This window comes from Capsicum annuum, chromosome 12, assembly GCF_002878395.1.
Source record: "Capsicum annuum cultivar UCD-10X-F1 chromosome 12, UCD10Xv1.1, whole genome shotgun sequence".
Lineage (NCBI taxonomy): Eukaryota > Viridiplantae > Streptophyta > Magnoliopsida > Solanales > Solanaceae > Capsicum > Capsicum annuum.
In genome coordinates, this window is record NC_061122.1 from 56688908 (window position 1) to 56702619 (window position 13712).

General features: G+C 38.2%; 1 protein-coding gene across 1 annotated transcript in view; it reads right to left on the reverse strand.

Annotated features, from left to right (window-relative positions):
* Nucleotides 1-1696: 1696 nt before the first annotated feature.
* Nucleotides 1697-13712, reverse strand: part of LOC107850405 (protein HEAT INTOLERANT 4) — a 15145-nt gene continuing 3129 nt past the window's right edge. The window contains exons 2-14 of the mRNA XM_016694903.2: nt 8682-8720; nt 8484-8537; nt 8316-8379; nt 7653-7711; nt 6514-6638; nt 6247-6306; nt 5969-6027; nt 4684-4760; nt 4434-4472; nt 2883-2945; nt 2728-2775; nt 2465-2593; nt 1697-2169 (exon numbers count right to left, since the gene is read on the reverse strand). Of these exons, the coding sequence (XP_016550389.2) occupies nt 2122-2169; nt 2465-2593; nt 2728-2775; nt 2883-2945; nt 4434-4472; nt 4684-4760; nt 5969-6027; nt 6247-6306; nt 6514-6638; nt 7653-7711; nt 8316-8379; nt 8484-8537; nt 8682-8720 (864 nt within the window). The 3' untranslated portion in view covers nt 1697-2121. The remainder of the gene's footprint in view (nt 2170-2464; nt 2594-2727; nt 2776-2882; nt 2946-4433; nt 4473-4683; nt 4761-5968; nt 6028-6246; nt 6307-6513; nt 6639-7652; nt 7712-8315; nt 8380-8483; nt 8538-8681; nt 8721-13712) is intronic.

Below are 13712 nucleotides of genomic sequence, written 5' to 3' on the forward strand. Positions count from 1 at the left end.
AAATTTCGAAATGACGTAATAATATGGGGATGTTCATATTTTTTTCCGAGAATTGAAGAAAGACGAAGATGGATTTTATTTTATTTTTTCAAAAACATCATTAAAAATGAGGAAAACTAACAATGATGTTTAAGAGTTTTTTTGAATTTAAATTTCGGTTATTTTATTTAATCATACAAAACATAATTATAGGTAATTAGTAACTTTATTTAAGGGAATGAAAGATTTTATCTGATCACTCTTTGCATGAATGTAGGAGATTATGTTTTATCATCTTACCTTAAATATAGGATTAACTGTTTTATCATACATTCAAGCTACATATGATAGGCAGCCAAATGTATGAGTATATTTGCAAAATTTAGGAGAGAAAAATTAGAAGGGATTTTATGTAATTAGTTTCAATAGGTAGGGGATTTATGTTGTTTACACTTTATTTTACCAATTTTTTTATTAGATTTTCTTTTTCAATCTATATTTGAACTAATAGATATGGCAATCCATTCGCACTTCTAACATATTATTATATAAAGTATATAATTGTATGATGATTTATAATATTTTCAACACCAATACATTATCAAACACATTTGAATTCATTGATTACATTATCTTAATTAACATCAACATTCATCAAAATTCATATGCAAATTTAATAACTTGAACAATATCAACAAGTTAAATATCAAAAATTAATAATATTTAAAATTGACTTAAAAATATTATTGCTTTGAGTTTAGGTAATGTTGTGCAATTGATTTCGAGTAGCTGCAATAAGTATTTGAACATTTCATGGTGAATGCAATTTTTATATTTATGATTAGAAATTTTATATTTGCCATTTAATGCTAAATGAATAAAATATTATATAAGATACTAGGTAAAATTTATTGAGTAATTACTATTTATATTTTTAATTTTTTTTACTTACAATTTTCTTTAATTTTAAGTTTAAATTGAATAACAATAACAAATGAAACATCTATACTTGATAATTGAGGTTTTTAACACTTAATAAGTTAAATATTCTATAGGATATTAAACTTATTCAATAACTACTATTCTTAGTTATTACTTTTTCTTTTACAGTAATCATATATTTTTAATTTAAATTAAATAGTATTTGACCCATGAGCCGGCCCAATTCAACCTCAGTCAAGCCTCAAGGGCCAACGGGCTAACTTGGGCTGAGTTTATAAGCCCTAGTTTTAATTGGGCTCAAAAATCACAACCCAACCCTTATAGTGGGCTGGATTAGACCGGACTCAAGGACCAAGCCCATTTTTACGGCTCTGCCTATGAGATACAACAAACAAAACTATGATAATCGGATACATGCTCCATTACAGCACCAACAACCATTCAATCCTCTTAACTTTCACTGTACTCCATATTACTAGCTCATATTTGTATTTCATTTTGGATGGGAAAGAGAAGTATATCTTTGCAGTGTTCGTTAAAGATCTACTAGTAAGCTTTTTATCACAGTATGATACCTTTTTTGCTTTCTAGTTCACCTGTTCAACTATTTCATGGATATTCCTGTTCCATAAGGATTTCACAGCCTAAACAAACTTTGCATCCCATTAAAGATGTAAACACTAGTCTCAAAAGTAAGCGAGCAGTTATATGCTTCATATTTCAGCATTCAGTCAAGCTCATTTTATAAAATCACACCAGAAGAAAAATAACTCCATGAGGGGAAACCAGATATACCCTTCTTCCATTTGAAGCAAAAACATTCATAGTTCACCTGATCAAGTCGAACTAAGAACCAACTGCTAATTGCAGCTCATAATGTCTGCAGGGATACACATGATAACTTAACTAAGGATTACATTTGCATCCAAAATGAAATGAAAATTTCACAATGCAGACAAGAATTCATTGCCAAAATTTTTGACTGAACACTCTAGCTATAGGATTGAGGAAAAGTTACATTTTGCCTCTATGGATCTTTCTACATCCTTAAATAGTTCTGTAACTCTAATGGTTGCCGCAAAACACATACTAAGCTGAACAGTATGATTCCATCATCCAGCTCTGAAGTAGGCTTCCAAAAATACATGGTTTCAGACAGCAGTTATTTTCCCATTCTGAATATGCTCTCTGATGCATCATTCAGAAAACTTTGTGAGCCTTCCTGTAGTATCTGTTTATGAATGAAGACTGCAAAGAAACGCAATAGGTGAGAACCATGAATTTTATTGCCAACACATACTTAATAGCATATATTAAGTATTTAACATATCAATTAAACATGAGATGTCATTGTAATATTGTTACACTCGAACATAAACTTAAATTCTTCAACATCAACAGTTTAATCATAAAAGTACATCAAATAGCTAGTACCTTTTTTTTCTTTTGGGGGGTGTATGCGCTCTGTGTGTCAGTCTCAGTCTGTGTGTGTGGGTGGGGGGGTCCTATATAAGATAATTAAGACTACAAACACAATACTTACCTTGACCTGAGATACATCAGGAGCATCAGGTGAGGTCACGGGATAAAATTTGTAAAATTTCATACTCTGAAATGCAGCTTTCGCTTCTTCACTCATATCCTGTATAGCCTTTTTCCTGGCTTCTCTAGCCTATACCATAGTAAATTTAGAGTCATGATCATAAGCAAATCAAGTATAACATGAAAAAAGATACTAGGGCTGCAAACCATCAGCATTGCCACGGAAAAGGAAAATAGGATTCCAACAAATTTCTCAAAATATACCTCTCGGTTGCTCCTCTTTCCTTCTTTAACTTTCTCCTTCACAAATTCCTAGAATTATAAAGATGATACACACAAATTTTATAATTTTTTAGTAAGGTATATATTTTATTGATGAATAATGAGACTTGTTATTTGATATCACAAAGTAACATTACCACAAATTCATCTTTTTTATCTGCGGCCAACTCCTCTGCCTCAATAAATTTGTCTGCCATTTCCTACAAATTTCATCACTCAAGTTAATAGATGGTAGAATGGTTTGAAAATACAGAGGCATATACAGATTAGTGCGACTTCAAACTGGCAAAACTTGCATGACTTGAACCAATAAAGGAAATGCTGATCTACCTCTTTACTTCATACTGGAAAGTTTACAGTTTTAGTAAAATGAAAATTCTTATCTCACTAAGTCAATTCAACTTAAAACTAATTTGTAGAAAGCTTTGCCTCTCTCCTCCTTAAATGGAACTCACACCAACTTCTTATACAACAATTTTACACTTGATTGCAGCATACTTTAAACTAATTGTTCTGCTTGTTCACACGTCAAAGTTTATAATCTTAAACACTCCTAAACTTGACACAATTGCGCTGCAATCTCCAAACGCCTTTGGTAAGAAAATGGCAGCCTATAGGATGACTATTCAAGATAAACCTCTCACTCAAGCTGCTAAAAGAATAAAAAATGCTATCCTTTCTTAAATTTGTCTTATAACAAGAAAATTATCACAAATAGCAACCATATGGGAGAAAAAACAACACTTGGTCAGTTCGGCTGAGTGAGGTCTAGGAAAGGGAAACAATATTCTAATGTGGCTTCCTATGACAATTTTCTTCTTTTCATTTTTATTCTAGATTACAACAAAAAGAGACATATTTGGTTTCTCCTAAAAATGGGTATTAAACAAAGGACATAGTGGGTTAGGTAAAACTTATTTGACAAGAAAGATCTATCAAAGCAAAAAGTCCAAAGCCAAAGGATTTTTTTTAATGTGTATGCTTTAAAAGTCTAAACTTGGAATATATTATTTATTTGTAGTTTATACTTTATTAATGGGATAGGAATTCGTAGTGGGACGTTCTTTTCATAGTGCTGAAAAAAAATTCTTTGTGATAGTTCAACAAAAAAGGAATTTATTTCAAGAAATTGCTGGATGGTGCTTTCTGTGCCTTAGTCAACCAGAAAACAGACAGCAACGTCAGAAACCAATAGAGATGACATATTTAAAGGGATAGCAGCAAATGTGCAAGTCTCACGTTAAAATTTGTGTCTATCATTGGATCTTATCAGCTACTTAATATGTTTAAACCTCAAAACCCAATCAAATTCACAAATATGGAATCTCAGCAAAAATCTATGATGTTCTTCCAGTTTACTAAATTAGAATAAAGGGAATGCAGTGATGCAACAAGCATACAAATATGGAATAGTTTCCTCTTATGAACAAGTCAGCAAGAATTTGGGATATTAGGAGAGAAAAATAGAGAAGTCTTACCAATCAAAAAAAGAAAATAATTATGCAAAAAATTAGAGAAGTTATCAGAAGCTGGTGGTCAAATGTCTTTAGCAGCTTCAACATATGAGGACCCACATAGGAAATAGTTTACAGGACATCCCAACAGCCTTTTCATTTTCATTTGGAAAGACGGTGGACCCAAAAAGTAGAGGGGGTGGCAGGGAAGAAAAAGAGAAGAGTTAAGTATACCTCTGGCTCATCAAATTCCCAATCAAACTCGCAAAACACCTGAGACCAAAAGAACTCAACTGAAAATTGTCAAGACCATGCATATATCCCTGTATTTCTTTTCATATAACCACTTACAGATCTAGCATACAAAATTGCTCATGTTATACCCATCTAATATCTATTTCAAGCCAAAAAATAATCCTCAAGCAATCCCTTTTAATGTATTGGAGTAGCCACTGTATTATTCTGCTAGTATCTGAAAGCTTACAGGCGGTTCTGTTGGAAACAAGATCTGCACAATGGTGCTCTGTTCAAACTCATCTTCTGCAAACGGCTGATAAAAATCTGCCAAGAAAATAAATGTCATGGAGACTTCTAACAGAAATGAAAGCACCAAACATAACTATAACAATTAAAAGATGTACACCACAGTCAAAGATGACCGACTATCCTCTCAGTTTATAAGTGCAACAACAAATGAAACAGCAGAGCGAAATATATGAAACTGAAACATCAAGCTTAATTTAACTAATTTACAAAAATATCAGATATCATATTCTTAAACATAGTTAAGACCCATATAGAAGACTAACATGATTAATATACAATTAAATAATTTTTGACAAATATAAGAAATATATTTTTAATAATTTACGATAATTATGTTATATAACAGATCAAATATATATATAAAACTGAAAAAATTATCAGGGAATCAGAAAGGAAATTTAATAACTACATATTTTAGTTTCATATCTGTAAGGAAAGAGAGAACAAAATTACATTCAGTGCTAGCATACAGACAATATAACTTTAAATTTTTAAATTTTCTGACTTTCAGATACAGTGACTTCTCCAAACAGCTAGAGATCTATCTTAGTCCATTCCAGAAGGGAGACCAGACAAGTATAACCACATCAGTATTCCAAACTTTTGTTCTCCAGTTAGAAATGTTAGTTCCAACTTCCAAGCCATGCCAATTTTACCAGAATAATGCATTACCTAATGCACCTTATACAAAGAAACATGCTCCAAATCTGATGTGCCATGTCAGAACGAAGGAAAAGATGAGATAATTGACCGATTTGCAGTTTGCTAACCTAACCCCTCTTCCCCACTGTTGATTTATATTTTAAAGTTCAATTAGCCTCCAGTGCAACTGTCAACAGCAAGGCTTTCAAGCTCAGAGATCCGCATATTCTCTGAGCAAGTTTATAAGGAAACTAATCATCTAACTTGTTGCTTCTATAAATGAGAATTGAAGAGTAAGGCTTGGCAGAAACCATCTTTACATGTTAATATCTCAAGTAGTTATGAACTAGAAGACCTTTAACCTGCTTCAGAACAACCATGTAAGAGAAGGGAAGTAAGTTAACAGAGGAAAAAATCTGAAAGAAAGATATACCCCTTCAGTTATCATGATACTAAAACAGAATCAACTAACTTAAGAAACTAAAGCAGCATAAAGGGAAAACTTAGCCTAAGTTTATGATGGACACAAGGGAACATATAAAGGGTTAAATCTCCATAGTTATTGGAGTTATCTTACTTACAAGGTAAGCAATATTCAAACTTCTTAACTCGCTCCAACTTCAAGTGTTTTAAACCAGCCCTGAAATAAGTACATTAAAAGATATTAATCACAGAAGGTTTTTCATCTTCTCGGTTACTTTTACGCCTCTTTAATACACATACATCAAGTTATGACATTGGATTTTTCTCCTCAGATACCACAAAGAGAAAATTGAGACCAAATTTTCTCTATGTGCCTAACAAATCAAAAAAAAAAAGCAAACTATCAAAACAGAATGCAGGAGGTAAGGAAGCAGACCTTCTCTGAGTACACCTCAGAATAAAAATTTGGGATTTGAGTCTTTCAACCTGAGCCTCCCTGTTGGAACAATCAGAACAAAGATATACACCACTTACATAAGACATACAAGAGACAAAACAAGGGGTTAAAAAGACAAACTTAGGGACAAGAATAATATAAGGTTATATAATCATAGTTAGTAGCCAAGATAGACACACATAAGACTTACAAGAGACAATGAGAAGGAAAAAGTCAAACCAGGGGGGAAGGGCGCAGCAACAATACCGTTTTTCCAAAGGGATGTATGGAACCCAGTCCATTTTCATCTGTTTCATTGGCAGTATCTCTTCAGCTTCCCTTTGTACAGAGTTTATACCAATTTTATCAGAAGGTGGAAAAGGAGATACGACCTGTTTACAAAAGAGGAACAGCATTAACAAAGAAAGGGGAGACTATATAATGTATTTTTAATGAACAAATGCTTTTACTTGGCCAGTATGTGAGGTAAAAGAATGTCAAGTTCTGAAATTATTTTACTTTTCCAAAAAGCATAAAAACTAAAACCAAAATAAGGGCACATTGATACACTAGAAACCACGATAAGCTTGCTGAAGTCATTGTTCTCCACTCCCTCTTTTGTCCACCTTAGCCCCCCTCCCCCCAAACAACCATCCCCTCTCTATCTATCTATCTATCTGTTTTTTTTTTGTGGGTGGGTTTGAGGGGGCAAGGAACTCAATTTTGTAACTCTTCCATCAGTGTTATCAAGAGCAAAAAGCGCAAAAAAGCTCTAAGGTCCGTTGAGGCTTAAAACGCAAAGCACAAATAGAAGCATAGGCTTCAACGGAAAAAGGCGCAGAAAAATACAAATATTTATGTTTAGTTCAAACTACTTATTATAAGCATGAATGAAGAACAAAGAGATTGAAAAACAATTACGATAAAGTGAAATATCAATTGTTTAATGTCGGCTCTTCAAAAGAGACTCATTGGCAAGAAAAAGTATGCCTTAGAAACTTGATGACGACAATGAAGCGCACATAAAGTGAGGCGAAGCGCTCAACATATTTTGAGCCTCACTTCAGGGCTTAAGCGCGCCTTTGATAACACTGTCTTCCATATGGCTCAATCTGAGAAATTTCCTTACACGGGTGTAGAACACTGTTCACATTTGCAAACCTCTCAAGGACACTAATAGCAATGGAATGGACTCAAAGTAAGCTCTTTCTGATCTCCATTTCAACATTCAGAGGGTGGATCAGATTAAAGCTCTGCCAACAAACTAAAGGTCAAAATGGGTCAAAATGAAAAAATGTAGCCATTTCTATTTTTATGAGCAGTGAAGAGTACATAAATAGAAGTGAAAGAAATAAGATTAACAGTTGTAAATACTTCTATATAATGATTGGATCTTCAAGACTTACAGCAACCACAACAGGTATACACGTGACTTTTGACTGTCCCTGGTAAAAAACCAATTGTGCTGCAAAAACAAGAGACAGATCTACATGAAGCAAATCATTCGAAGGATATAATAGGATGTTGGAAGGATATAATAGAATATTGGTCATACGAAAAACAGATTAAGTTGAAAAATTACGATCACCTATCAAAGAAAAAAAAAATTGTTTTGGGGTACACAAAACAGAACTAATTATGAACTCTATCAAATATCTAAACACAAAATTGACAGGGAAAAGAAGGAAACCAGATCAAATGAAGGGGTCAATGACATACAAGAAATTGTTCAGCAAGATTAAAATAAACAGCAAATTGAACAATTAAAAAGGTGAGAACACCATAATTCATAAGAAACCAACATCAAAGAGAAAGAAATGAATCAACTTAAGGGGTCAATGATCCCCAGGTGAAATTGCACAGCAAGATTAAAATAAAGAGAAATTTGAACATGAAAAATGATGAAACATGACTAATCACAAAACACTGACGAGAAAGAAGAGAATACATCAGCTGAAGGGGTCAAAAGCAATGCAGTTTAAAAGATCACAGCTACATTTCAAGCTACTTAGAGCATTTAACATGAATATGTCCGTACAATAAGACAACAAGCTCCAGCTACCACTTACGTTCGGTACAACCAAAAAGGTAGACTTTCTTTCCATGCAATTCTCCGCCTTCTTCAAATGCATCCTATCAGAAGTCAAACGAGACCTGTGAGTTATCTCATCTTTTTTTTTAACTGCTTTATTTACTTAAACAGAAGGCAGATAATGAACTGAAAATAATCAACTCACTTCGAGATTTGAGAAATTCCATTTGTATTGGTAAACCATGTCAATCTGATCCCACTGGCACCAAGAAAAAGAATTACATTCAAATTTCAGAAATTATATGCAAGAAAATAAAGAAAAAAAAAACATAAACCAACCAATGAATAAACAGATTTCCATTATATCAACAAATAAATAAACAGAAAGTGGTCAAATCCTAACCTCCGTGCCAACAGGAAAAACCTCCTGCCATAAATCTTCCTGCAAAACAAAAGTGTAAGGAGCAGAGCAAAAGGATTATTGTCTAAAAGAGCAAGTAGGAAACTGCAAATTTCTGCAATAAAAGTTCAAACACGTCGAACTACAACTACGATGATAAACACAATCTAGTGTACTGTGATGTTTCTGGGCTTGTCCTCCATGACTCGACTCCAAGTTATAGAAGCTTGGATAATTTCTTGACTTTTAATTATTTCATAGAACTGGAGAAAAACTAAATTGTTGATGTCATTTCTGTGCATTGAGGAAACTAAAAAATAGATGTGCCACCCAGTGGCTTGTATTAATTATAAAGAAGTCAAACATATAAAGTACAAATCACATCCCTTTGCCAACCCCAAGAACGAGTAACTTCAAATATATCAAGACGTAAAGCGCAAAAAAGCCCTAAGGTCCTCTGGGGCTTTAAGTGCAAACCGCAAATAAAGAGAGGACTTTAATGAAGAAAGGCACAAATGGAGGGAAAAAATGCAATATGTATGTGTAGTCCAAGACTAACAATTATAAGCATGAATGCCAAATATATGGACAAAAGAAATTGAAACAAAAAGTGATAAAGTTAAGTATCAATTGTTTTAAGTTGCCTCTTCAGAATTACGCTTATAAGCAAGGAATTGTATGTTGCCTTAGAGTTTTGATGACGACACTAAATCGCCCATGAAGCAAGACGAAACACCCAACTTGGTTTATGCCTCTCTTTAGGCTTAAGCGCGCCTTTGACAACACTATGAGATAGAACAATCAAAATCAACCCAAACATTGACTTCAACTCATTGTTAACAACTACATATCAAAATCCAAAGCAATGCTCATACGCTAGCTAACAACATCAGCCAGGAATCAGTAAAGACCCAAAACAAAGAAATAGCTCTAATAATTAAAACATATTCTTCAGAATATAATTAAAATATATACTTGAGCAAAAACCCCAAGTTGCATTGACAATCATCAAAATATCAAATCACACTATTCAAACTTAAACAAATTCACATAGCAGTTGGAAGAATGACATCTACCCTACATTATTAAAGGGAATAACAAGATTTCACAAAATAACCCAAAATTACTTAAGCCAAAACCCAAACTCGCAATAACTATCAGAACATGAAACCATAAACAGAGTAATTAACACTTCAACGAATCCTATTTTTAACCTGCATTAGCAAGAAAATAACCAATAGAGCAAATTAAATACAACAACAACAACAACAAACCCAGTGTATTCCCACCTAGTGGGGTCTGGGGGGGTAAGATGTACGCAGTCCATACCTATACCTCTACCTCTGATGAAGTAGAAAGGCTGTTTCCGATAGACCCCCGGCTCAAGGCACGAGATACCACACAAACACATAGTAAAGCACAGAAGCAGATTACATAACATAAATACGGCACCCATAAGTAATATAAAACAGAGGAAAGCAGAGGAAAGCACACAGATTCGTAATAAAACATGGAACACGGAACACGGAATCATAACAGGAATAACACCCCCACCAAGTAGTTCCCTACACTAGCGACCCAAACTGGCCCTAATCCTCTGCCGAAATTCGCGCCCTCCAGACCTTCCTATCTAGGGTCATGTCCTCGGTGAGCTGTAACTGTTCCATGTCCCGCCTAATCACCTCACCCCAGTACTTCTTCGGCCTACCCCTACCCCGCTTAAAACCATCCAACGCTAGCCTCTCACACCTACGGACCGGGGCATCCATGCCCCTCCTCTTCACGTGTCCGAACAATCTCAATCTTGCTTCCCGCATCTTGCACTCCATTGAAGTCACACCAACCTTCTCCCGGATAATCTCATTCCGAACTCTATCCCCTCTAGTCAGTCCACACATCCAGCGCAACATCCGCATTTCTGCCACCTTCATTTTTTGGATGTGGGAGTTCTTAACTGGCCAACACTCCGCTCCATACAACAAGGCCGGACGGACTACCACCCTGTAGAATTTGCCTTTAAGCTTGGGCGGCACCTTCTTATCACACAGCACCCCCGACGCGAGTTTCCACTTCATCCATCCCGCCCCAATACGGCGCGAGACATCCTCGTCAATCTCACCGTTACTCTGGATCACGGACCCAAGATACTTGAACTTATCCCTCTTACATACCTCCTGTACTTCCAGCTTCACTACTACCTCATTCTCCCGCCTCACGTCATTAAACTTGCATTCCACATACTCTGTCTTGCTTCTGCTCACCCTGAACCCTTTAGACTCAAGAGTTTGCCTCCACACCTCTAATTTGTCATTCACACCCCCTCGAGTCTCATCTATCAGAACTACATCGTCTGCAAAAAGCATACACCACGGCAACTCCCCTTGAATGCGCCGCGTCAACACATCCATCACCAACGCAAACAAAAAGGGACTAAGAGTAGATCCCTGATGCAATCCTGTCAGGACAATGAAATGCTCTGAGTCTCCTCCCGCCGTCCTCACCTGAGTTTTCGCCCCATCATACATATCCTTAATTACTCTGGTATATGCCAGCAGTACTCCACTCACCTCCAAGCATCTCCAAAGCACCTCCCTGGGGACTTTGTCGTATGCCTTCTCCAGGTCGATAAACACCATGTGCAGATCCTTCTTCCTCTCCCTATACTGCTCTACCAACCTCCGCACCAGGTGGATTGCCTTCGTCGTCGAGCGGCCGGGCATAAATCCGAACTGGTTTTCCGAAATAGACACTATCCGTCTCAGCCTCACCTCGACCACTCTCTCCCAGATCTTCATAGAGTGACTCAATAACTTAATCCCCCTATAGTTATTGCAACTCTGAATGTCCCCCTTATTCTTATAGAGAGGGACCATGGTACTCCACCTCCACGCCTCGGGCATCTTTGCCGTCCTGAAGATTTCATTAAACAATCCAGTCAACCACCTTACACCAGCCTCTCCAACGAACTTCCAAAACTCCACCGGTATCTCATCCGGCCCCGTCGCCTTACCCCTTCGCATCCTGCGGACAGCCTGTCTAACCTCTTCTACCTTAAAACGTCTACAATAGCTAAAATCCTGACACTTCTCTGAGTGCTCCAGTTCCCCTAACACAATAGCTCTATCCCCTTCGTCATTCAAGAGCCTATGAAAATATGACTGCCATCTCTTCTTAATGTGGCCGTCCTCCCCCTTAATGCACCTCACCTGATCGAGGTCACGACCCTTCCTCTCCCTAGCCTTAGCGAGTCTAAACAACTTTTTCTCCCCTCCTTTCTCCTGTAACCCTGCATACAAGCTCTCAAAAGCGGCCGTCTTAGCTGCCGTGACTGTTGACTTCGCCTCCTTCCTCGCTAGCTTGTACTCTTTCCTGTTTACCCGCTTCTCCTCTTTGTCCTTACTTTCCACCAACTTAGCATACGCCCCTTTCTTGGTCCCCACTTTCTTCTCCACCTCTTCATTCCACCACCAATCCCCCCGATGGTGCCCGGCCCGGCCCCTAGAAACACCCAACACCTCACTTGCATCCTCTCTGATGCACCTTCCCGCCCTGTCCCACATACTATCCACGTCCCCCCTACACTCCCACACCCCCATTCCCGCCAACCTCTCCCCTATCTCCCACGCATTCACTGGCGTCAGGCCGCCCCACTTAATTCTCGGTCTACACTCCTTAGTCCTCCTCTTTCTATTCTTCTTTATACCCAAATCCATAACCAAGAGCCTATGCTGGGTCGAAAGATTCTCACTCGGGATGACTTTACAGTCCTTACACAATGCCCTATCCCCTTTCCTAAGCAACAAAAAGTCAATCCGAGTTCTGGCTACCGCGCTTCGAAAGGTGATCAGGTGCTCGTCCTTCTTCGGGAAGCCCGAGTTCACCACCACCAGCCCAAAGGCCCTCGCAAACTCCAGTAGGGTTGCCCCCTCTTCATTTCTCTCCCCAAAACCAAAACCACCATGCACGTCACCAAAGCCTCTCGATAGCGCCCCAATGTGACCGTTGAAATCCCCTGCTACAACAATCTTCTCCGAACTAGGCACGCCTCTCAACACCTCCTCCAAAGCCTCCCAAAACCGCATCTTCTCCTCCCCTCCGATCCCACTTGCGGCGCATAAGCACTACACACGTTCAGGGTAAACCCCCGAACGACCAACTTAATAGTCATCAACCTATCGTTGATCCTCTTCACCTCCACTACCTGACCTCTAAGCTCTTCATCTACTAAGATGCCAACTCCATTCCTACGCCTGTCGCTCCCACTTGGTCTCTTGGACACACGCAATGTTGATCCTCCTCTTCCTAAGAATCTTCACAAGCTCTATGGACTTACCCTGAAGGGTCCCTATATTCCAAGACCCAACCCTCAGCCTACCGTCACGCCATCCACTACCCCGCCCCCCCCGCGGCCAAACCTTGGCCCCCCTCCCACTCCGGCCCTCTCCTCATCCCCCGCCCCCACCACGGCCCCACTCCCCCACCCCCTCGGACATGACCCTATCCACCCATTACCTCCCACAGCCACAACTACACGAAAGTATAGGAAAATATACAGATATACACGGTGGTAGTATCAAAGCAGCAGCAAGGAAATACAAGGCTCACACAAATTCAAAGGAATACTCCCGAAACCAAACTATACTCAATTAGGGGGCAAACACCACCGGACTCAACACCCACCGCCCCAAATACAGGTTCCCAGGCAATACCCAAACCAAAGCAGTGGAAGAAACGACCACAGCAACAGCGACAACAGACAACAGACAATGTCCACAAATTCCACGCAAGTCAAGGTATAGGGGCTACTACTAGCATAATATTAAGAATGGAATATGAAATAATGAAATAAAATGGACTATGAAATAACGAAAATAACAAAGGTTAGAAGTCACCGGATTACGCTTGGAGCTGCGACTGCTAGAGACGGAGCGGCGGCTGGAGACCGGGCGGCGGCTGGCTGGCTGAAGTCCGAGGTGGGGGGGAGGGCTGTTGTACCCCTCTGGGGGGGGGGTTACGGACAGGACAGGTAAGGGG